The 26,442-nt window shown below is 38.3% G+C and overlaps 1 protein-coding gene across 7 annotated transcripts in view; it reads left to right on the top strand.

Moving 5' to 3' along the window:
• The window catches only part of ARID4B (AT-rich interaction domain 4B), an 81,563-nt gene that overhangs the window by 29,648 nt on the left and 25,473 nt on the right, over positions 1-26,442 (top strand). For 6 of the 7 annotated variants that reach the window (XM_083732190.1, XM_083732187.1, XM_083732189.1 and 3 more), the window contains exons 4-15: positions 133-198; positions 4,574-4,664; positions 8,866-8,945; positions 11,133-11,224; positions 12,792-12,930; positions 14,747-14,826; positions 15,820-15,893; positions 18,898-19,043; positions 20,246-20,318; positions 22,045-22,139; positions 22,611-22,708; positions 23,581-23,830. In XM_083732190.1, coding sequence (XP_083588316.1) covers positions 133-198; positions 4,574-4,664; positions 8,866-8,945; positions 11,133-11,224; positions 12,792-12,930; positions 14,747-14,826; positions 15,820-15,893; positions 18,898-19,043; positions 20,246-20,318; positions 22,045-22,139; positions 22,611-22,708; positions 23,581-23,830 — 1,284 coding nt within the window. Of the gene's footprint in view, positions 1-132; positions 199-4,573; positions 4,665-8,865; positions 8,946-11,132; positions 11,225-12,791; positions 12,931-14,746; positions 14,827-15,819; positions 15,894-18,897; positions 19,048-20,245; positions 20,319-22,044; positions 22,140-22,610; positions 22,709-23,580; positions 23,831-26,442 lie in introns of all 7 variants that reach the window. The other variant, XM_083732186.1, reaches the window with a different exon arrangement.

Genomic DNA, 26,442 nt, shown 5'->3' with positions numbered 1-26,442 from the left:
ATTGTATTGTTCACCACCACAAGATTGGTTATAATGAAGGGTGGCCTAGAAACATTCTAAATAAATAAATAGTAAAGATAGCTATACGTGCACTTGCTCTGCTGTAACAATCCTTTAAATTGTGCTTTGCAGGTAACATTTAGGCATGATTCATCAACTGTGGAAGTTCAGGATGATCACATAAAAGGCCCTTTAAAGGTAATATATTTGAATGATTAACCATGAAAAATATTTCCTAACAAATCAATATATTTACAGTGATGTATATATAGATATAAAGTTAGGTGTAATTATTGAATAATCCTACTACATTTCACCACAATTACCTTGTGAAGAATGAACACTTATTATTTAAGCAGGATATAATATAGTTTGCATAGTATTAAAATCTGAGCTGTTCTGATCGATAGAATTTAAGTAGAGTAGCTTGTTTCTGGCATGGTACGTACAGTGATAGAACAGATTCTGCAAATAAATGGGTTGGGATCCAAAGGATAACACACAGTGTTCTGGCCTCTCCTTTTCACTGCAGCTTCCTGGGCTTCCCTTCCCCAGCCCAGAAAAGCCACTCCTGAGGGTCAGGGAAAAGTACAGAATGGTGTGCAATATGTGTGCCAGGAATTGACAACACACATTGCTATGCACATGTGGAAGTGTCTTCTGTTCACTTATTGGCCTCTTTGGATCTCGGATCAAGTGTTCTGTACGGTGTCTTGGCGTAGCTTATGCCATTTCTTCTGATGAAAAATTTAGACCAGGTCTAGTATGCTGTGCGGAGAATCATGCAAGGGACCTGTGTTAGTCTTTTTGAATTTAAGTCTCCTGCACCCCCTTTGAACCGCTGGACCACATCCCCATCCCCTATCACAAACTGCTTTTGATACACCCCTCAGTTTGAAAAGTGCTTGTCATGTGGTTCAGGGGCTGCTGTACAAGGACTAAAGACTTGAGCCCCCATTAATAGCTATTAGATTTTTGACTGAGCATGTTAAGGAAAGTGCCTGGGTGGGTAATTTTTTAGAGTCCAGGACAGTTCTGGTCTGTGGGGGTTGGACTAGATAACCCATGTGGTCCCTTCCAACTCTACAATTCTGTGATTCTATGATTCTTTATTTACAGAAATTTCTTTAAATTATTGTAGTGAATGAATAAGTGTAGGAAAATGTGTTGGGAATGGATAATCTTGTGAATTTTGCCATGAAGACAAATGAGCAGGATACTTAAATTCCTGTCAGTTTCTCCTCACAGATTTTTCATTAAAATCCATGTATTTTTTCTGATTTCCAGTTGTTTGGCACATCTAAAACACATTATTTGCAATTAACTACATTCAGTACTGCATGCCTGCAAATATTACTTTTTATGGAATATATAGTGTTGGCTTTGAGATTAACAATGAATTTATTATTTTAAGCAGTATCAAAATTTTAGTTTTAATGGGACAGACAGTGACTGCTGCCCACAGCGGCCTTGACCGTATTGATGCAGCTGCATACTTTGCTCACTCCCACAGTTGTTGGAAAGGTTTCCTTAAATCCAGTAGCTGCCAGCAAAGCTGTTTGTTGGTTGGAATTGTTGGTTGCTGCTGCCGAGCAGTGAAGAGAGACGGGAATTCCTGTTGTTATCTGCATGTGCTAGGAGGCAGGGGAGCATTGTGATCAGCCCTGTGGAAGTACACTGTTGCTGACAGGCAAAAGGGGTTGTTATACTGGCAGTCAGCAACCACACACACACTTTCACAGTGCAGACTGTGAGACCCCTTGCTTCAGCACCAGCTCCTAATGTTTATGACAAGAACTATCCTATCTCCCCGTCAGCAGCTTCTAGCAGTGCTGCTCAGCTCAGTGATTCACTGGCTGGTGCTGCGTAAACAAGACCATATGCCTGGTTCCAACCAGAAGAATGAATAGTTTAGAGACTCATCATAAACTTAAGTACTTTTATTTATATGCTGCCTTTCCATAGTTAAAGCTATGCTCAAGGCACCTTACAATATAAGAAAAAGACATAATTACAAACATAAGTAGTCATCAACAATAAAGAAAATGCCAAAAAGTACAAAACTAAATTGAAAAAAAAGATCCACTTAAATCATAGTATCTAAAACAAAGATGCAAAATAAATAATATCAATAAGAGCAACAACCCCCCTCCCTAACAAAAGTACCTAGGCAACACCCCAGCGTAAGCAGCCTCAGCTATTGTAGCAGGAGTCAGTCAACACCCTGCCCTCCCAGGACAGGTGGGGAAAAGGCCAGCAAGGCAGGGAGCAGGTCTTCCAGGATTCAATGGAGTTCTCATAAGCACATCCTGCTTCAGCCAGAGATGACCTGCTATCCCTTTTCTTGCAACATGTTTCACTTTTCGTGGTGTGGTGCAAAGAATATGTTTGGGAGTTAAATTCTGCTGCTTTGGGTGTGTTTCCCTGTGGAAACAAGCCAATGCAGAATTTAACCCTGCCCTCCTACCCATCAGGTGATATAAAAAATGATGTCAGCTTATGGACAGATGGACGTGATTTGGGGGAAATGGCTTGGTGGGCCAAGCGTGCCAACAGGCTGGAGGTTTCTCATTCCTACCCTAAAATAAGCAAGTGTAACCATTAGACTTTACTGAAATGGTGTGTGTTTTACTTGCTGATTCCTTAAGTTGTTGAATAAAGCTCCACAGTCACTCGTCTAATAGTGAAAACAGCACATGGCAGAAAAATATTGTTCCTTCTAGAGAACAATGAATGGTAACTGCCATTAAAATGCAAAACATGTGGTAGTATGATGGAGGAAATGTAGTTTCCTTTTTGTTTTCTATAATATTAATTGCTCCTTTCATAAGAACTCTCCAGGTAGCATAAGACAGGAGACAGAAAGAAAATATGGTGGTTAATTTAAAGAGGCATGCAGCTTTTTTTAATATAGAAATATTTAAAATACTACTTTAGAGAGAAAATGGGTGACTTTCTCAGTCCGTCATCCTCAAAAATCTAATAGCTATAATGATTAGAGATTTTCTTTCTTTAATCTTTGAGATTCAGAGAAATTGAAACATCAGTGCCTACTTATTTAGACTTTAAAGACATGGTAGAAAGAAGTTTGTTTTTTGCTTTAGGCAACTATTCTAGGGAATAACTTTGACCATTAGCTCTTGTTCACCATCTGCTGGCAGTAAGGAAGTAGTAATAGGCAGATCAGCATTTCTGAAAAGTGCCTTTTGGAAGCATTTTGGGGTAAAAGTTGGGAAAGCTGTCTTTTAAAAATAATTTAGGCATACTGACTCATAAAAAACACTTGTTTCTAAGCATAATTTTTGTCTACTCCAGGGTAGCAGTTCTATGCTAATTAATTGATTTTCTTTGGCTTATAGTTCTATACACTGAGTTGAATCCAGATTTTTCATGAGTGGAGCTCCACTCATAAGACATTTCTGAAGGGGGATACAGTTTTCACTGATTTATCTTTCCCCTTTCAGCCTCATATCCGCCCTGCCACCAAACCCCCCTCCCTCCCCCCCCGCTCTGGTGGGTTGAAGGACCCTTCAGAATAGGTAGCACAGGGGACTCCAAGAGGAAATGGTGATAATTATCTCCTTTCCTTCCTCCAGTGGTGGCTTCCACTAGATCTTAGTCCCAAAAAGCCCTTTTCACTGGATCCAACTGAAGGTGGTGTGTCCCATAAAGAATAACTTCACTGAATGTTTGGGCAGGTGTGTTATACATTCCAGCCATGTCTGAGCAGTCATGTTACTATGTGTTCACTTTGGTGGAAGTCAGTAATGTATGTCTCTGTTTTTTCATGAACTTGTGCCATATGTACTAGTGTTTTTTTTAAATCTGAGTTCTGGATTATTGGTTATAATAGTTATATTTAAAGGTATAAGATAACATCTGGAGGAGAATTTCAAAACTACAACTTCTGTAGGCCAGGATCCAAAGTGTATTGTGAGTGCACCATGGCTGTTCATCTCCCCTGCCCAGGTACTCCTGAAGGTCAGGAGATCATCAACCTCCATAGCAGGTGTGGGCAACCTTTGGTCCTCTCATTTTTTCCCCCTGAAGTCCAACTTCCATCATCCCTGGCCAGTGTAACAGGAAGGGCTTCAGCCAGATAAGAAAACCGACCATATGCCCCATTTGCCTTTCTCTTTGCACACAGTTCTCTTTGAATCTTCATCATAGAACATATTTTGTCATTAAAAAAAATATGCCTTCATATAATTTTATACATTGCATGTTCTGATATTTACAGCTTTCTTGGTTTAAGTGGGAAAAAAATTCACTTGTGGAATAATTCTATTAAGTAGTTCTAAAAGGCACCCTCTTGGTACAAATAGATATATAGTTTGAAGTCTGAAAAGTAAAACCTGACATACATTAGATTGCCTCAGAGGCATGTTACAAAGCCTTCTGTGAAGATGGTATGTTTTTCAGATTATTCCTTCCCCCGAAATGCAGCAACACACACTATATGTGTAGATTGGTTTTTGAGAGCAGAAACTGAATTTAAAAGAATGAAAAATGAAATGTTCAATATTTTCTAATTATTGCCTTGGAGATTACCTAAGTGGCTTTTATGTTTTAGGTAGGAACTGTGGTGGAAGTAAGGAATCCAGATGGAACATATCAGGAGGCTGTCATCAACAAATTAACAGATGCTAGTTGGTACACTGTAGGTAAGGAAAAACAACTCCATTTTTCACCAATCCAAAAATTACAGGTCAGGAAAAATATGTGTTTTTTCTTCCATAATAAGTAGTGGAATGGAGTTCTTGTTTTTTATATTTAGTGAGTGTTTTCTTACTCTCAACTCACTTTAATTGAAATCTATATATGGCTTCTTAAGAATATTCTTGGACTTGCTGCTTGACAACAACAGGCAGTAGGCATGGAGATGGGAATGGGGAAAATGAAGAAAATATGGCAGAAGAAAATAGAATAATGCAGATTTATGCAAATTGGTGGGGGTTAGTTTTAGTTTGAGATTATTCAACAACGTTCGAAAGGGTTTCCCCCACCTTTTGAAATTTTAAGAGTGTTCCCTGCCACACAAAAATACGTAAGTTTTATTCAAATCTGTAATATTGAATAGTATTTATACTGCTGTTTTCTGTTACAACAACAACATGTGGGGAAGGGGAGAATTTGACTAATAACATGTTTGTGTTAATTTTCCGTCTAAGAAAAAGGGGGCAAGAAAAAGGGACCATTTGATTTTCAATGAGTCCTGTGGTACCTTAAGAAAGACTAAGGACTTAGCATGAGAAATCACAGTGCGCCTACTTCTTAGATGCAGGTTTTTCCGAGCTACATTTTTGGAGTTGATATTAAATTAGAATTAATGATGAAACTATAGTTCTAGTTGGTAAGCTCATTCAGGGCCTTCAGAATGATGATTTGTTTCCTCCTCCAACAGCCTTCATGACAAATATGTATCACTTTAATATTGAAAAGATAACAAAGCATGACCTTCAAGTTAATTGTTTTGTCTGGCTGAAACACACCATGATCCCAGGTGTAGAGTTTACACTGATCAAGCCTAAATTTGGCTTTTAATTGATTTTTTTGTTTGCATTTCATTTTATTTGTATAAAGCAATGAATGCATGCAATAATAAATGAATATAATATAATATAATATAATATAATATAATATAATATAATATAATATAATATAATATAATATAGCCTCTTGGTTTGTTTATCCACTTGTGGAAGGGAGAGGCAAAATGGGAACACTAGGGCTGTATGCATGAGCATGCACCCCATTCACAGTATTGTTTAATCGACCAAACCTTATGGCTTAGAAATATGTGCAAACATAGACTAATTTTTGGTCTGAAATAGTAATCCCTCCAAAGAAAAGGAAAGAAATACCCAGCATCTGTTGATGCTATTCCTCACTCTTATTTTCTGTTTCTATTACTTTTTGGTATTTAGTCTTATGCAGTTCAAAAGAGTTTGAAATGTTAGAACTGAGTGAATGCAAAAAGGCCGAAGATTGAAAGGGAAGATCAAGCTCTACCCTCCATGTTCACCAGCAGTCTCTTTAGGCTACAATCCTTCTTGCTCCGGTGGATTAATATACATAGGATAACAGAGCAAGCATTCTCCCACAGGGTGACTGGCTTAGCTTCCTCTGTCTCCACACATCTTTTTTAGTTTGATTTCAACATATCAAACAATAGTAAAAAAAATTAAAGGACCCTCCCATTTACCAAAGAAGAGAGGGCCTATCACCATAATTACCCAGGTGAATGGATTTGTAAAAGCCCTGTTTAGAGGCTGCATTTCTACCATAAATAAGTACCTGGCCAGTTCTCTCCCCCAGTGGAGATGGTTAACTAGCATGTGAGGATCTCCAGAGGCCTCTAGCATGCAAGCCAGATAAAATCCTCCAGCTATGTAACTCCAAACAACTTCAGTCCTAAGTTCCTCTAAAAGCAGCCCTCTAAGTACTCTAAGCCAAGATGGCAGTGGCAGCACAAGCCCACAATCACGGTTGGAGATTACTGTAGAGATTCTCAAATGTTTGAAGGGTTCTGAAAACAGTGGAGAATGTCATGCCCTGAAATTTCAGAAGTTCTTTCCTGTCCATTGTCCAAATATCAGAGGATCACCACAGCATTTCCTCCATTAAAGACATTAAGCTAGCATCTCACTAAAGCAAAGTACAGGGGGTTATATTCAGGAAAAGGGAAACACATTAAATTTTGGACTTCCAAAGAACCCCTCGTCATCTGCAGAAGTGTAGATACTGCATAAAGACCCTGTGCTCCTTACTGACTGGACTTACATCATCTATACAGTTTATAACAACTATCCAAATATGCAATAAGAAGCATGTAAAAATTTGAAATTGGAGATCATTAGTTAACTGTTGCAGAGATGCTTTCTTAATTGTCTGCATAAGGCTGACAGCGGATCTTCTTACCAACAATAATAGTTGCAGATGACCAGTAGCCTTAACTCAGAGATCTCAGTTCCACCCAAGGTAGAAAAATTGTTAGGTTGGTGGACTTCAAGGTTACCCTTGATATGGAGCTTCCCATCCAGAAATCCAGTTGGGTCATCTAAACCACAAATGCTGATCTGAGCACATGGGAGGCCCACTACAAGGAAGCATTGATTTTGTGATCACCAGAGGATCTCAGAGGAGCATAATCTCAGGAGTATAAAACCTTCTGGAACTCAAGATGATCAGATTGGCTTTGCTCTACTTCTCTCACCTTCTACAGGCACATCATCTCCTGATCAAGATGGGCACTCAAGGTCTGCATCAAGAGAAGGGGGGCCCTTGATCAAAATTAGTCTGTGGTACACAAAAAGGGACCCTCAGTACCTAAAAGGGAAACAATCTCTAGACCTAGCAGATACTATTTGCTGATATACATGTCTACAAAAAGATAATGCAACACAGAGATAAACTCTTGAGTATTTTATTGATAAACTGGAATATTGTCCCTTACTGAGACATCTCCAGACTCTGCTTTGCAAAACTCTCAAGAAGAAAAATACCTACACAGCCTAATTCCCTAGAGTAGAAAATTACAAAAAAAAAAAAAGATTGCAAGAGTTTCATATGGAATGTTTCCCATTATTAAAATTTTGTCCTTTTATGAAATATTGTATGTCAAAGTACATCATAATGCCTTGACTGACTAATATGGGGAATTATTATTAGTGATGGACATTGAAAAGAGAATTTTTATTTTTCTTCTTCTCAAAATCTGATTTTGTCTAGGCAGCTATTATTCAAGGACAGGTTATGAAATATCTGTTCAGTGTGTTATACATGTCAACCTTGTAAACAGAATGCATTGACAGTAGAAAATGCAGAAACATATTGTTAAAGTATAGTGGATTTATATAAATTAATGATATTTTGTGTCATCTACACTTTACTCTTCAGTAACTCCCTTTAAGGATGTATTAAAACTAGAGAAGTATTTAGACACCAGTTTAAATAATAGGATTATGGGCTCCATGGAGCATTGGCTTGATTTTGGATGCTGTAATCTTATAAATTGGAATTGCAGTTTCAAGTCGACAAGTCATTTAGAGGAATGTGCTCTTAGAGTACTGTCTAAGTGCATGATATAAATATTGGTTGGGTATTTGTTGAATGAGCAGAAAGTGCTTTTGTCCACAAATAGGCAGGTTGCTGATCTTTCCTGGATGCATCCACTTGACAAATTGTGCTCCAGGGGATCCCTTGACCTTTCATGAGTTGCTTTTGGGGAAAGGAGGAGGATTGTAGTAAGGGAGCAGAAAAGCCTGTGAATCGTAGTCCTTTGGATCCTGGTTGCTTAATTTGAATTCTATAAAAGATATTGCCAGATGACACAAAAATATAGGCTAATAATTCTTTTAAGCTCTACTACTACAATTGGTTATACAAATAACTAATGGTTGAGTCCTTAGAAAGTTCATAAATTATGCCTGATAGATTGCAATGAATTTATAGTAATGGGCAAAACCTATTTAAAAGTGAAAGAGAATGCCTTCTTTGTTGATTTACTTTAATAAAAAGCTTGGCCTTCATCAGTTTATCACTGATCAATCATCTTAAGAGTATTATGCCTTGCATAGGGGTTGGTTTCATTAAACATACAATTAAAATTATATATACACATGCACAGACACATTTTTTAAATTTGTACACTCTGTTCAATATATTCCTGTCATACTTTGGGTAGATGCCAAAGCACATTTAGGAATAGTTAATTCTTAGTTACTGTTTAAGTGAATAGGACTTAAATTGTACTTGGTCTCTACTGAATCAACTTTAAGTTGATAAGACAAGATTTGCTTGTTTTTAATTGTAATTGGACAAATAGATTAATAATTTGTGTTTCCTTTTTACGTTTGGTAACAGTATTTGATGATGGAGATGAAAAAACTCTTAGACGTTCTTCGCTTTGCCTGAAAGGAGAGAGACATTTTGCTGAAAGTGAAGTAAGTATTTCTGATTAAATGAGAATTAGCTGCTTTTTGTAGATCCATGCTATTCTGAATTTTATTTAGTTATGTTGAAGGAATCTGGCATGTTATCCCACCAATTAAAGGAATGTAGTAATATGGCTTTCTGAAAATAATGGATCATGATGTGAGTCTAAGAAATCATTACTGCTTATCAAGGAGACCTTGCTGTTGAAGTCATAAACTCATGCTACCATGGCTTAAGCCAAAATACCTTTTACTCCCAGATTAGTTTTTTGTAGAATGGAAAGTGGAGCAGAGAAGATGGGCCATTTGTACAATACAAATTTTAACACAAAATATGCTTAAATAGGTTTGCTTTCAGTGATGATAATGTGTATGTTAAATGTATACAAGCATGCTTATGTAAATCAGACTAAAAACAAATAGCTAACATCAGCATGTCCACAGGACAAATAAATTCTATAACAGGGAACCCAAGCATTTAATTAGCTGTGAAAACGTATATAATATTTACTGCTCTATCAAGAGAGAAGTTAATTTCTGGTTAACTTCTTAAGCTATAGTCTCTCTACACTTTGATGTGTTTGTGTAAACCATTCTACACCATGGTAACCTGGTAAGTAACTCCAGAGTCTATGAATTTGCAACTGAAAATTGCTAACATGTGTGGCTACCTCTCCAGAAAAACAAAAAATGCAGAAGCAACTGAGAGCTGTTGCTCTTCACAGTGCAATCTTATGCATGTGTACTCAAGAGTAAGTCCCATTGAGTACAATGAGCCTTACTTCCAGGTGAGTGGATATGAGTGTAGCCCTTAATCTATTTCCAGACTCTAATTCAATGCTGTTTATGTCATATTTTGGAATTTCTGCAGCAAGAGTGATTTTAAAAAGGATGTTGCTGCTGTTTAGCATAGTGAGAAGCAGATATTTTAAAATTTCTCCAAGATGGATCCCTAGATACATTGTATCCCTACAACCCTGCTCTTATTTGCTTTCTAATTATTCCTTCTTGATGGTTCTTCATCCTACTGCAGAGGGCAGCTGATGCCATTGAGAGTACTATATCTTGGTTCTGTAGAATCAAAAGTTAAATAGAGGGTGTGGGGGAGAGAAAACAGGAATGACTGTACTTACACATTTGTGCCCAAATGTTAGGTATTTTGATAGGCAGAGTATATTGTTCAGTGCTGCTCCTTCCAATCTCTGGCATGCTCTTCCTAGAGAGCCTCACCTGTTACCTACATTAATGTCCTTTTGGCTCCAGGCAAAAACTTCTCTGTTCTCCCAGGCCTTATAACAGCATTTATTATTTGTTATTTATCATTTCTTCCAGTCACTGCAGAGAGATGATAGTTTGGTCAGTTTTAGCTTTTGTTGGGGATGAATCTTGTCAATATGCTAATTGAATTAGTTGCTGGTGGCTGGTTTACATCTGTTTTATGCTGAGTTGGATTTTATGACTGGATCTTATTGCTGGGCTGGTTTTATTGTTTTATAATTGAATTGCTTTGTTTATAATTTTGTTTCTTTTGCTGTTGTATGTTGCCTAGCAACTCATAAATGAAAATTTACTTTTTTTATTAAAAAAAACCTTGTAAAAGGCTAGTGCTATGGAAAGCACTTCCAAAATTTTGTTGGAATTGCCTAACATCCAAATGCTCCGTTTAGACTTCTTGTGTGCTCGTCTCTTCTTCTGCTGCATGAGAACTTTTGCCAAGTGTAGTTTCACTTTCAAAGAATCTTGGCTTAGCATTATGTCTGGGCCAGGAATCTTGGGTTGCAACATATTCTGGTCAGTCTCAATAAATCCATGGTTTGAAGTTGGCTTGTTTGGCAGTTAATTAGTTACTGTTTGTTCTAAACTAGAATTCATTATTTTATATATTATGCTAAACCAAAATTGGTTGGCGGTGGGGAACACCCTACTCTCTGCAGAAGTCCTCCTCCTGACTGTGCAGGAGGAAAATGTGGAAGCATTTCTCTCAAGCTATTGGAGTCCTGTCCATATAGCACTAAACTGTGGTTTAGCATTACGTATAATCCGAGCCATTGCCTACTCCAGAAGATCACTTTTCAATTTAATTTAATTGCAGTTTTCAGTGCTGTGTAATGCATTCATTAATATTCAGACATACTTTGTTGATGAAAATTCCTGGGTCAGTTCAAATGGTGATAAATGTAATGTATTTTTCAACAGACACTAGATCAGCTCCCACTTACCAACCCTGAACATTTTGGGACTCCTGTCATAGGAAAGAAAACAAATAGAGGAAGGAGATCTAATCACATGTAAGTTGTTTTTGTTTGCAATTGTTTGTTGATTTGTTATTATCTTAATTTTCAGCAGGTGGTTTGAAGTTGGTAGAAATGTATCGCATAATTGAAACTGAAAGTGCTGTTATGTGGCCCAATGTGTATTGGAAGCAGGACATAGGGGTTTTTAAAAAACCACAGACAAATTTGTTAATGGCGTGGGACAAGGCCACAGCTGGCCCACTGTATCTTAGAGTGACATAAGAAGAATCTTACTGGGTTAGAGTAAAGGCCTATCTTGAGACTGACCCAGAAATTCCAGCGGGTGCAGAATGCCGCGGCGAGACTCCTTATGGGGTCTTCGCTGCGAGAACACATTCACATTTGGAGCTTGGCTTCATGCGCTGGTAGTTGTAAGGTAGAATCAGTGTAAGTACAACTTTCCCCTTGTATTTAGTAGTGGGCTGAACAGAGGCTACTCAAGTCTGCCATGCTTGCTTCTATTACTGAATATGGGTATTGGATCTTGCTGCTGTTCTTTATTTAAATATTTTTTGTTGTATACTATATGGCGGGCGTTGCGCACATTCAGAAAAAAGTGGGGGTAGTCATTGATACCATGTTATGGATTTATGTTATGGGGGGCACAGGTGACAGAGATGCTGTTCTCTGAATTTTAACTCAGCAGATCAAACATTGAAATAGAGACATAAATGCAAATGTAATGAAGCACCTATATTAGAATATATATTTCTTTTTGTGTGTGTTTGCATATGGCAAAACACTGTTTGTATCTTTTTTCAAAAAGTTGCAAAGATGTACCAAAAACCTTTCCACCGAAGAATCCTTGCCAAGTGCACCGTGAATACAAGCACTTCGATAATGGCTTATTCTTGACTAATCTTGGTTTTTGTTAATAGTACTGTTTAAAGTTTTGTTTCGTCTGTACTCTCCTATCATTTGCAGACACAATGTACTTGTAGTTGGTTTTAATATAGCTTGAAATCAACAGGTTTTTCTTTCACTTGCTACTTTGTTTGTATCAGGATTCTTAGTGAGACTTGCATAGCTTTGGCAACAAGACTTATCCCATTATTTCCAATAATTATGACATATGTAGTTTGTCCAGTTACTTGCCTCAAATGGTTACTCAGTTAAACTGTCAGGTTCTAACTATTAACTTGCTCCTCTCCCCTGATTGGATGACAATCCACCCAGCCCTGATTGGTTTCTGAGTCACTAGAAGGCTGACCATCATATGTGAATTCGTCCTTCACATGGGGATTTAAAAACTGGTGGCTACCATTTGTTACTTGCTCACAATTCCCCTCAGAATAATACTATGTGATGTAGTGTCATTCCAAGGGCATTATGAAGAACATGGTGGCTACAAGCATGGAATACTACTTTCACGCCCCTGGGAGACTGCTATCACTGTAGCACCACTGTTGGGGTGGAAAGAACGAAAAGAGAGAGTGAAAGGGATGGACCCTATAGCAGTCCCCACTTCCCAAAATTCAAGCTAAAGTTCATTCGTAGTTTGACCCTAATCAAAATTCTGAACTCTATATCACAATTTAACTTGGAGTTCTTTTCCTTATAGCCCAGAAGAAGAATCTTCCTCATCCTCAAGTGACGAAGATGAAGATGACAGAAAACAAACTGATGAACTGTTAGGAAAAGTTGTTTGTGTAGACTACGTTAGTGCTGATAAAAAGAAAAACCTCTGGTTCCCAGCTTTGGTAAGTGTTTCAATTTTATATTGTTTAATAGCTTTATTTTGAAGAGAGAGAAAAGTACCTAGAAATTATATTTTGCACTTTGAGATATTCCTCTTTCATAATTTAAAACCACCACGTTAAACAAGGTCAGAATAGTCATACTATCTACAATTCATTTGAACACACTAAGGGCCGTTACTTCATAAAGTGCATATATTGTAAAAACTGTGCAGTTTAATAACACGTTAAGTGCCAAGTCAGTCTGTATACAATAAAGCAGAATTTTTTTAAAAAAATGTAAAACAGAGCACTGCTCCTTTTCTTTTTTCCTATTTTATGGTCCCTATTATTTTCCATGCTATTAGCTCAGCTTCCAATTGCATAAGAAGGTCAAAGGCAAAAGCTGCTGTATTGTTCCTATTTTATGCTACAAAACATACAGATTGCTGGATCTGTATTCTGAAGTGGTGTACCAGTTGCTAGGGAGAAACAGCAGCAGTGGGCTACTTTTTTCATCCCCTCCCTGTGGGCTTCCTGAAAACATCTGGCTAGCCATGGTTAGGAAAACAGGCTAGACTAGATTGACCCTGAGTCAGGAATGTTTTTATCAATCCTTTTGCTGCAAGGAATTCTTTTTACACTTGCTTACTTGAGAATATTAACATTTTAAAAATAAAATGCCCCCTCCCCCAAAATTGTGTAAATCATGTCACATTAATTACAAGCATATAAGTGGTTGCAGATAGAAAACTTGTTCATAAATTTTAATGAAGATTTGCAGAACTGTAAATGTGATCCTAAATGGTACAGTTGACATTAAATAAATCATCATTATTTTTAATTTATTGTTTTGGCTTTCAAAAGCAATGCACATGTCACATCCATTATAAAAGAATGGCTGAAGCATGAAATATTACTTGATAATGTTCTAGAAGAAGGTTGCATTAGGTTCGTGCTTCTAATGGAAGATTGTGACTTAGCCAAAAGCACCATAAGGTCACATTTTTAGAAACTGAAATAAGGCAAATCAAAGATCTTAGAAGCAATGTGCCAGTTTTAAATAGGGAAGGTAATTTAACAAGTGGCTTAATTCATATGATGTAGGTGATTATATTTGGCTGAAGTTGCTGAGCAATTTAAACTCTTTGTGAAATCAGTAGTGAATAGGGGTCCACAAATTTCTTCCTAGCTTACTAACCCACCGTCCCCTAGAAGACTCTGAAGAGAGGAAAGATTGGTATCTCAATTGCTGCTGGGCTTTTCAGAAGCATAGGCAGCAAGGGGCTTCCTCCTTCTCTCACTTCTGCACCAGACACTGAGGAAGCAGTGGAAAGGAGCATCACATCTTTCTCTGAAGCTCTGTGGGAAATGAGATGAAAGGGCTCTCCCCCAAGTCCTCTGTGTATACAGAGGACTCAGGCAAATGTGTGTGTGCCTTTTATCTCACTCAGTGCTGGACTTAAAGAGAAGGTAGAATGCAAGTCCTGTCCTCCTTGTTGCTTCTGTTTCTTCAAAGCCCACTGCAAAATAAGACCACATCGTCTCCCCTTCCCTGAATTCTCTGCACAGGTTAGAACACTTGGAGAGGAGCAAAGCCTTGTTTTTCATGCATGGCACAATGGAAGGCAGCCTTCACACAAGTTCCTTGAAGTTTTCAGAGAACTCTGGGCAGGATTTTTGTGTATGCTGAGCATCCATGACAGGGACAGTCAGTCACCTCTGTGACCAGTTTTTTGGACTCTAGAATATGAACAAAAAGTATCTTCGTTGAAATATCTCAGAATGGTACCAAATATTGATATAAAATATTTTAAATATTTCCTTTCTTTTTATGCAGGTGGTTTGTCCAGACTGCAGTGATGAAATTGCAGTCAAAAAGGATAACATTCTGGTTCGTTCTTTCAAGGATGGCAAATTGTGAGTAGAAAGATTTCCAGTGTCATTATTTATACCAACTAGCTAATACAATCTGTCATTTCTACTCACTGACGTGACATATATAGGGCTTTATTTTTAAATGTCAGTAAGAGGGAGGGACAGGAAGCACAAACCAACTGTTCATTCTACCTTCCACCCCACTCATGTCACTTACATAGAGTGCCTAGCATATGTGTTAGGAATCAGGTTGCAATTTTGTGCAGCTGTATAAGTCAAAGGGTGGCCGCTTTACATACTTGTTCTATATGTCAAAGTTTGTTTTTGTGATGGACAGTTTCTAAAGAGTCTGTTCTTGATTTGGTTAACATGCCTGTATATCACTGTAAATCACAGTAACACAGTATTATTTCAGCTGGCTTCAAAATAGTGTAAATGGCGGGCCCATTTCTGACCTGATTCATGCCACTTTTTCACTTGAGAAGAATTTCTTTTCTTTAAGAAAGTATCAACAAGGAAATGTCAGTCTTGTCACCTTTTATAAAGTCATTTTTCTCCCTTCACTGAGAGGCAGACATTCCTAGGTGGGTTAGGTTCTGCCTCTGGAAGGCAGGACTGAGGAGCCATTTTTTGAGAGGTGTGAACCACTCACCCATCTCCCATTTGTCTTCTTGCTTGACACAAGAAGGCAGGGTTTTTGTAAGGATTGCACTGTTAAGCAGCTGCCATGGATACAATTGTCTGTTCCCACTGCTTTCCACTCACAGAAAGCTTGGATTGAAAGCTCTTGCACAGAATTAAATCTGCTCTGGTAATGGACCCAGGAATCAGTACCTTGATACTCTTGCTAAATGAACATAATAATGTTTATGGACCTAGTTTTTTTGAAAATACCAGGATGGTATGTTTGATCCATGGATGGAAAGAATGATTTGTTATTAAAGTGTTTTAAATTTTTTGTTTTACAAGTTTTGTAATACTGTATTATTATTATTATTATTATTATTATTATTATTTATTATTATTATTTATTAGCTCTTCCGTACCAAGGAAAGATGTTCGAGAGATTAGTGATTCTTCACCAAAGCCTGATGCTGCATTAAAGCAAGGTAAAGACAATATAGAATTAAGAAAAGCTAGCATTTTTCAGCTGAATTTGGCTAGAAATCTGGCGCACACTATGAGGGACAGCTGTGCTACAAAACATGAGGGTGCTACATCCCACCAACTGCTAAACAATTCCTACCATATTTTCCTGCAGTTCAGCCCACTCAAAGTTGCTCTTTCCTGTTCCTTACCCTAGAAAGCTCCTCTTATTAGCCATGATAGCTAAATGGAACCTTCATGTTATCAGGTAGTATACCTCTGAATTGTATACTCACTGAGTACACTCAGTGAATACTGGGTGCTGGGGACAAACAGCAGGGGAATTGTTCCTTTCACGACCTGTTTATAAGCTTCGCACTGGGATTTGACTGACCAATGTTTGCAATAAGAGTGCTAGACCAAATGGAGATCAGTGATTTGCCCAAGGCTTCAAAGAAAATATCAGGCAGAAACTCTGTCTTAAACACCAGACTACTTCTGTGATCTCACATTTGTTGCTGCAAAAAAACATTTTAAAGAAGGTGAATGACTGAAGCTGAGAGAATGGTGACTTACCCAAAACCAGAACCTAAGTATAAAGAAGAGCAGGAGTTGCCTTCCTTTTTGGACCAGGGAACACATTTTGAATTTTGAAAGGGTTCTGTCATAAGATGGCTGCCTTAGGGGTGTGAACAAAGCACAAAATGGCTGCCATGGGGAGCATGGCCTCACATAAAATTATAGAGCGTGCTTAACCTGTTGAATTTCTGCATAGAAAATGAGGCAGGCCGGTAAAGTGTATTAAAGGGGAGTGGAAGCAGCAGCTCTTTAGGACCTCAGGATTCCTACTGCCTGGTATCAATCACTTCACACATTGACTAAAAACACTTGACCAGGTAGGAGAGCCAGGCTTGCTCATTTTACAGACATTCCTTAGAAGAGTGTTCCTGCGTGTTCTGCTTCATAACTATGTTTCTAGCAGGGCTGGAGACTTGCTTAAAAAGAAAGTAAGCCTCCATGGCAGCACAAATGAAGACTCTGGTGGGCACCATGGCACTCACAGGCTCCAGGCTGGTGTCCCCTGAGGTGAGCCAAGTAAGTTCACCTCCAAACTTCTCAGTTAAATCTTCCTTTAATTAGGTTACCTCCCAAATCTGTTCCTCTTCAGCTAATTTACACCACACACATTCATCCCTTGGGCATTCACACAAAGAAAGAAAAACTCAAATGTATTTTTCATCTGTGCTTTCCCAAAGCTCCTGTACAGGAGGGGTGGGGAATCTGTAGCCCTTCAGATGTTACTGGACGCCCAACTCCCATCAGCCCCAGCCATTATGATCAGTGGACAGGGATGATGGTTGTAGTAGCCCAGCACCATCTAGAGTGCCACAGGTTGCCCACCTCTGTGAACTATTAACAGTCCTCTATTCCAGCCTGCAGTTCAGCTCAAGAATGACGACAAAAAGCATGACATTTCAGACTGGCAGCTGTTCTCCAGTCAGCAGCCACCTGATATGCTGGTCCTGTCTGGCTCCATTACATCTCTCCCACACAGCTCCTTCACATTATAACCATACAGGCAGTCTCTGGCTTTTGCTATAGGGACAGCTAGGAGATGAATCCTGCAGAGACACCTTCTGAGCCCAGCTGGGATCTTTTTTTTTTTTTAAAAAAAAAAAAAAGCAACCCCCAAACTGTAATATCAGAGAAGGGGTAAATAGGGGTAGCTGAATTTTCATTACTTATTCTTTTAATGTATTTGAAATATGTACACATTGCCTCTCAGTTATAATTTCTGCGGGTGCTAATAATCTAATTGAAGTAGGAAGAACAAAAACCAACACCATACAAGACAAGCATCATTAAATACCATCAAGAACATGTTGAATACTATCTTAAATAGCCAGAATAAATCAGCTGAGTGATACCTCACTTGTAAAAGAAACCCCTGAAAGCTATCACAATTTGCTAGGCTAATGGACAGGGAATGAGTTCCCTAAATGAAGTGCCACAACTGAAATGGTACTGTCCTTCTCTGCCACCCACCATACTTCAGGAGATGGGACATTGTGAACAGGGCGTCTGATCCTAATACTCAGACATGTTTTGATGGGAATTTGTGGTTTTTCATATACCCTGATCCCAAGCCATTTAATGCTTAATAAGTCAAAGCCAGCACCTTTAATTATGTACACAAATAAATAGACAGATAGTGGTCTTTTTTCAATTAGTGACAAGGTATGTTCCCTGCTATTTGTGGCAATTAACAGGTATGCTTTCTACTCAGAACTAACTGAAGTTCCACGTGTCTTCAAACACATCATAAGAACAGTGGCCAGATCCCACCAGAATTTGTTATATGACCCACAGAGCATTCATTTGCAAGACCAGATCAGTAGCCACACCCAGGCTGCAGACTTGATCCTTTAGGGAGAAGTGCAACTCCATTCTGAACAGGGCGAACTATATCAAGACAGAGGGCACTTTTAATTTTGTATATTTATAAAACTATACCATTTTAGCATAGAAGGTAGTGAGAGGTGAGCTGTGATTAAATGAGCACATTGCACTACTTTGATGCACAAAAGTTATGAACTTATACCAGGGGTTTGTCTATGGCTGATGGACTTGCGGCTCCAAGCCAGTCTGCTAAAGGTTTCTTGAAAGAGATAAAATAGTATCTAGCTATAGCAGATAGTTTTGTAATGCCAAAAGCAAAGATCGGTGAATGTGCTTACTGTGAGATGTTAGCCCAACCCCTCTGGAACAAAGGTGGGCTTTTTATCTCTCAGGGTGAGGGAAATCCCATGTTCAAATAAAAGTAGGATCACTTCACACACTTACTATCTTTTCCCCACAAGAAAACGGCATATGGCCTGCACCAGTACGTTCCCAAGGAGAAAACTTGAACAAGCTCCATTTCTCTCTTTTTGTGTGTTTTACCAAACTGGCCTTTTTTTGTTTATTTTTTTTACATGCAGGAGCAAACTAGACATTCAGTGCTAATAAGTTTCATTCAATTTACAGCTTTTGATCAAGCCTTAGAATTCCGTAAAAACAAAACTGTTCCCAGTAACTGGAAGACTGAGTTGAAAGAGGAAAGCTCCAGTAGCGAAGCAGAAGAGGAGGAGGAAGATGAAAAAGAAAAGGAAGATAACAGCAGCGAAGAAGAGGCGAGTACAGCACTGTAATTTGGTTGAGCCATGGAATATTTCCTGTTTGGAGTATATTGATTGTTGAATTACAGTAGTGGCACAGACAATATCAACCCTTTTATTACATTGTCCTTAGCATACCTCTTCCTTTGTGAACCCTGATTAGTCTAGGAAACCAGTTTTCTTTATGCAACAAAGAAAATTAGTGTGTGATCAGCGTGAACGTCTGCAAGGTGGGGAAAAAACTACCAACAGGGATAATATATGACCTATATGTTGCAATTTTATTTAAGTTCAAGAAATAGGCAGAATAATTGTGGCAATGAGCGTGCTTGACTGGAATAAAGAAGGGACATTATCTCTTATTTGGGTTTGTAAAAAGAAAAAGAAAAAAAGAATGTTCTGCTGATACCATAGCCCTTGGGGATAAGACATTGAACTAACAGCATATACGAGTAGGGGAAAAGTCAGCCACACACACCATGATCTGCAAACCCCGCATAGGCATGCATTGAATGGCTAAGAATCCTCCTTAATATTAACTTCTTTTAACATACATGATTAACTGTAACATCAGCAACATCTGCTTTTCTAAATTTTCACTGGAGTTTTTTGTTGGTTTACAAAGAAGAAGGAAACTTTAAAAAGTGCAACCCAAAAACCCACCTCCCTCAAAATGGTGCTAAAATATATGTGGAACATCTGTGCAAATGAGTTAGTTTATCTTTCTGCAAAAGTTGCCATCTCCACAATGAAATATTTTTGTATTGGAGAGGAAAATGGAATTTCAGTTTGACTGCTGTAATTAAATAACAGATAACAAATTTCAATTAATTTGTTATTTCAGATTTGCTTTATGTTCTTATTATGGCGCTTTAAGACTGCAGTCCTATATACACTTATTTGGAAGCAAGTCCCATTCAATTTTCTTCTGAGCAGACATGCAGAAGATTATGCTATAAATATGCATTTATTTGTATTTTGATGGCTCCCCATAGTGAAACTAAACGTTTTGCAATTAAAATCCACTTAAAACAGTTATTAGTGTAAGATACAGAGAAATGACATTTGCCTTCAAAGCCAAAGTACCGAAGCATTATGTAATGGTTCCTGAACCTTTAAAATATAAATGTAATTCCCTGCAATACTTTTTAAAGAAAACTGTGGCAATTAACAGGGCAATCTAACATGTGCTTTTGTTACCATATTGTTTCAATTAGGAAGAAATAGAACCCTTTCCAGAGGAAAGAGAAAACTTCTTACAACAACTCTATAAATTCATGGAAGACAGGGGTAAGCATGTCATTATAGTTAACATATAGTGGGGTTTTTTTACGCTATAGGGGATGTAGTACAGTACGAGAATGTAGTACACCCCTGAAAACTTGTCTTGTTGCTTTTCATAAAGTGAGTTTCAAAGCTCCATTGGGGTTTCAACCCTGGTTTCCTAGGTCCCAGCCCAGGGGTGAGGAACCTCTGGTGAAATGTGACTCTTCAAGCCTCTTTCTAGCCTTTGGGTGCCCTGCAGGCCACACTGGCCTTCTTTCAGATCCTCCTATGGTGCTTTTACCCTGGCTGGAATGTATCCTTCAACTCTGATAATCATTCTCCCTTGCTTGGATGGAGGTTAGCGAGGGGTGTTGTGCATATGTTTAGAAGCTAGCCTACTGTACAAAGATAAAATTTACATCAGTGTTTTGCTTCTAGTCCTGCCCTCATAAAGTTGCCCAGAAGGGAATGCAGCCCTAAGGTTCAAAAAGGCTCCTCCGCCCCATTTCAACCACTACATCAGATAGGCCAGTTGAAAGTTGTTCCTTTTAAAAATCAGCACTATCTTTTTGGAAATAAAAATGAATTCTAGCTGGTATAGTACAGCAAAATATTTCATTTATATATTAAACCTGTTAATTGTTTGTTTTTTCTAAAACATGTATCCTGTTACATGTACATCCAAAACAAAAAAAATCCTTCCAGTAGCACCTTAAAGACCAACTAAGTTAGTTCTTGGTATGAGCTGAAGAAGTATCTGAAGAATACTTCTTCAGTATTGAATACTTCTTCAATATTCAGGTATCTGAAGAAGTGTGCATGCACACGAAAGCTCATACCAAGAACTAACTTAGTTGGTCTTTAAGGTGCTACTGGAAGGATTTTTTTTGTTTTGACTATGGCAGACCAACACGGCTACCTATCTGTAACTGAAACATGTACATCCAGTTAGTGTTCCCTGGACAGGTTATAGCAAAGTAAAAATATAATAACAGCACATCAATTTTAAAATGGAAGGAAAATGCAGCAAGTAAAGAAACAACAGAGTAACTAATAACTTATGCAGTGTGTGTCTGTATTATATACAAGCCTGCACAACTTGTAACCCACCAAAACCAAACACAACTCACCAGCCAAGTTTTGTGGCCTGCCAGGTGCTTGTGCAATCCTTTGCAGGCAGCTAAAATTGGAAGTTTATCAAGCCCTTCATGGCTGCCATATGTTGCTGGTGTGGTGTGTTCAACTTTGTAGGTTACAAGTTGCACAGGCCTGGAGAGAAGAATGATTGCAGGGCAAATATTATTTCATTATATTTTCATTTTTAACTGTATCATAATGCTAGTTGTCCAACTGCCCTTTAGTAATCATAGGGCAGAATGAATGGATTTGACAACAAAGCTGAATTAAATTAATTCATCTCAGCTTTGCAAAGAAGTTCCCTTTGTACCATTTAGAACTTTTGGAGCCCACACATATTTGGATAATGGCTTTTCCAATTACTTGGAAAAACTGTGTAATATGAGTTCTGTTACATGATTGTTAACTAGGAAGATAAGGCCACAGCTGCAGTCGTATGCACATTTCCCTGGAGTAAGCCTCATTGGAATTACCTCTGAGTATTGAGCTGGACAGTATATATATGTGGTATAGTCTGAGATTGAAACACTGAACTGATTTATGTCCATTAACACCAATATGAGTTGCTCTTTACAAGCTAAAAAGCCACACTTCAAAATACTTTCTTTCACAGGGACTCCTATTAATAAACGACCTGTTCTTGGATACAGAAACTTGAATCTCTTCAAATTATTCAGACTTGTACATAAGCTTGGAGGATTTGATAATGTAAGTACTATTAATCAGAGTAGAAATAATTTTGCAATTTGAAAAAAAGTTAATAGTGCAGCTTCAAAACCACTAGGAGAGGAGATTTGTAGATGATGAGGTGGACATCACACTAAGGACTTTTTATGCATTAATTTTTCTATCACTAAGACTCTTTTCTAGGTTAAAAAAGAAAGCAGCTTGTAATAGTAGTTTAGTATGAAGTCTCCAGTCATTACATATACCCAATTATCTGAGTGTTAACCACATAGAAGACAGACTTACTTCAAAATACATATGTATTATCTGTGCACAGGAGATGGAAGTGAATTTGAATACTCTTAAAATATGGGCGTCTAATTTTTGTGTGTGCTATTTTAGACCCTTAAAGTTCTGAATAAATTATTTATTTAGACACCTGTGCAGAATTATTCATTTAAACATAGACATAATTCTTTTTATTGGGATAACAACTTTCATTCTGCTTTATAGATTGAAAGTGGAGCAGTCTGGAAGCAAGTGTATCAGGATCTTGGGATCCCTGTCTTGAACTCCGCCGCTGGATATAATGTTAAATGTGCATACAAAAAGTAAGTAGATCTGTATATATAAAATTGTGTGCTTTGCTTTGATACTCAGTGTTGAATGCTTCATCTCAGCCAAAAGAAATATTGCATAGGTATTCTGTTTTAAAGCTGTCATCATTTAAATAAATAAATAAAAAGATAATAGACTATATTCAGTTGTATTTCTTCAGTCACGAACAGCTTTGTTTCAGTGGAGCCTTCCATGAACAATACAATGGGAAAAGTAGTTTTCACCGATTCCCCCTTCTGTCTGCAACCCTTGCTCTAAAGGGTTAGACGATCTATGGAACAGCATGGGAGGTGGTATAAGGGGCTTCAGGAGAAAGGCGGGATTTGCAAAAATCATATCCTTCCTGCATTTCCAGAAACATCCACAGAGCAAAGAACCCAGTACTCTCACAGTGCAATCCTAATACTGTACTCGTGTGTATTCATTCAGAAATAAGTCACATCAACAGGGCTTACTCCCAAATAGGAGGATACAGTTCTAATTAAGGTGTCTTTATCTATTTTGGCTGTATCATGCTATGTGTAGTAGTAACTACCCAAATCAAGTCTGCTGTTCTGGCAGCTAACCGTAAGTCCTCTTTCAAATTTGTTTGGAAAGTTATTAAATTTTATTCCAGAGCTTCCATGTTGCTAGACTAACCAGACTCAACATAACTTTTTTTCAGGTATTTCTTTCAAAAACAAGTTGACATTTGGGGGCAGTTAAAACAACACAATTTTGAGCTGGTACCATGTTGTTGGTTTCTTTTAAAAAACAAAGCAATCTTAAACCATTATTTAGCAAATTAATTTACATCCTTAAAAGTGTGGTTGTCTCATAAACCAAACTATGGTGAACTAATCATCATGTTATTGTCATCTTTTAGATACCTCTATGGCTTTGAAGAGTACTGTACATCAGCTAATGTTGAATTTAAAATGGCATTACCAGAGAAAATAGTGAGCCAGCCCTGTAAGGACCTTGAAAAAGATATGAAGAAGCATGAAGAAACTGAGCAAAATATAAAAGAAATAAAGGTGGAATCTGAAGAAAGAGATGATGAAGTAATGAGGAAACAACAAGACACACAAGCTGAGAATGAGAGTGAAAGAAAAGAAAATGATACATCCTCCTTGGTAAGAGCTGTTCCATTATTTTTTGTAGATTTTGTAAAATATATCATTGTGTTCTGTTAAAGTAAGCTGAAATATCATTTGAGTGGATATTGTGCCTATAAAGTAAAGTGTTTTATTCTAGCATTAATATACTGCTTGCTAGTTTTGTTACATTTCTCAAAGTATTAATGTCATTTTCAGAGCTGATAAGAACCTGTTGCAGTCCAGATTCACTTTGACAGAAGAAATACCTTTGTGGGTGTCTTGCAGAGTTCTAAAGAAGGCCCTAAAAACTCTGTTTAGGCAGAAATCAAACACTGTTGTGTCTGCTATATCTAGACCACATTTGGAGATTGTGTCCCAAGATCCGAACCAGACTTTTGTCCTCACACCCAGCGCCTCCTTTTGCGCCTCCTTTTGCTAAGCTCCGTTAAACTAGGAAGTCTCAAGCTACGAAACTGATAACACAGTTTGAAAGTTCCTTACATTCACATGTCCTTACAAATTCCTTGTAGCTATAATTTGCACCATGTGGAAAATCAGAGCTCCATGTTCCTGATGTTCTCCTGGTCAAAAATATCTGGAAAGTTACGGGTGAACAGTGTTTCCTACAATATTTATGTTCCTTTTTCCGTTGAGCAGAGATGTTGTAAGGTGGGATGAGAGCTCCCTCTAGCACAGCTAAATTAGAGGTTTCTGCTCTTCAGCTCCCAGCAGTTTTTACTGCTTTCACATTGTGAGATTGTATCTCACATTCTCCATTCAGCTTTGCTCAGAGTTGTGTTTTGTCTACAGTTTTCGGAGCTTATCTTTATGACATTGTTGCTTATCATTTATTGTTAGTGCTTCTGTGCTTATTTGGGGGAAGGTTGCGTTGATGCTGTTTCTCTCTTAGGGAGACCCATGAATTTTTGTCTTGATGTACACTGCTTGATTGTGAGTTTTTGGGTTTCTTATGTGCCTTACCACTTTCCACTCTTTCTGCTCTGTATTTTCCCTTCACCACCTCCCCTGTTGCTTGTCCCTGGTTTAAAGTGAACTACCCTCCACCCCCAGTGTCCTAATTTTGTTTTTGGTCAATGGAGGGGATATTTCCTCCCCTCCAGAACTCCGACATTTTTTCACAGTTCTCCTCCAGCAGCTCTGTAGCTTTTTTAAATTTAATATTTTTGCTGATCACCCATTAGATCTCAGTAATCAGCTACAGCTACTCTGGGGCTATGGGCAAGATAAAGCAGTTGAAGGCTAAAGCCCTTAAGGCAGCATATAAATCAGCTCATAAACACCGTGCTCCTGGATGGCATTGACCTTTACTGTCATGGGCACAAAACCTGGTTCTGTCTCTGTTGGCATGGATACCATGGCTGAGAGGACTGATACTGCTAAAGTACTCATGCGTAAGATGGGCCACCCAAAGATGTCTGGTTCAGTTTCCCACTCTTTTCAGATTGATTGTGATAAGGAACCTCTGTGTAAAGAATGGGTGCACCTTAGAGCCCTCTGAAAACTTCCTCTGAAGAGGATTTTTTGGGGATTTGTGGTGGCATTATCTGTGAATAAAAATATTACTCACTTTTCAGATATGCAAACATATCAAAAGAAAGAGGTGCCCTAAGTGATGGAGTATTGCGGTCATACCAATAGTGCATACATAACGCAGGTTGCGCTATGGTCTAAACCATTGAGCCTCTTGGGCTTGCCAATCAGAAGTCAGCGGTTTGAATCCCCACGATAGGGTGAGCTCCCGTTGCTCAGTCCCAGCTCCTGCCAACCTAGCAGTTCAAAAGCACGCTAGTGCAAGTAGATAAATAGGTACTTCTGCGGCAGGAAGGTAAATGGTGTTTCCGTGCGCTCTGGTTTCAGTCACAGTGTTCTGTTGCACCAGAAGCTATTTAGTCACGCTGGCCACATATTCATTTAAGCTGCTGTATTTGGATCCTCTGTCTTATTGGTTTCCTCCAAAAGGCAGAACTGTGATTGCCGGATATTGTTCCCTCCAAAATGTATCCTTTCTAGCTAGTTCCCTGTCCCTATAAATGTAGCTCTCCCCTCCTCAGGTCTCAGTCTTGTTTGCTTTAATAAAGAAGTGTTACTAGAGAACTGTCTCCAGCATATTATGTCAAGAGAGCTGAAATCACAAACCCCACGTCATAACAATCTTTAAATGCTCTGTGCTATGCTCCGGCCTGGGTGAGCCCTCGTTCCTTTACAAGAGATTGCCATATTGATACTTACATCTCTGCAGGGGCACTTTTGAGAGACACGCGCTTCACCATGTGTTTCCAGGGATATAGGCAGCCAAGACCCACCTTATTTTGGGTAACTTGGACACACGAATAGTACTTTTATTTGAGTGAAAAGATGTTATTATAGCCTTACCCTACCATTCACTATTTGTTTTTTTCTTATCTGATTGAATATGTATCTGGATTGCCTTGTGTGTTGGAGCAGGGGACTGTTCAATGTGTGTTGTTGTTGCTACATGTTGTTGGTATGTTTTCTTACAAGTGTGTTGAGTGCAGAATGGGGGCCAGCTGAGAGGATAAATCTCTAATTTAGCTGCAGTGGTGCTTGCAAGTGCTTGAGAGAGCTCTCATTCTACTTTAGAACATCCTTTCACTAAAAAATACCCT

Source organism: Podarcis gaigeae (genome assembly GCF_964106915.1).
Source record: "Podarcis gaigeae genome assembly, chromosome: 3".
Classification (NCBI taxonomy): domain Eukaryota; kingdom Metazoa; phylum Chordata; class Lepidosauria; order Squamata; family Lacertidae; genus Podarcis; species Podarcis gaigeae.
Note: the sequence above shows the minus strand (reverse complement) of the source record. Positions and strands in the feature narration are given on the sequence as shown.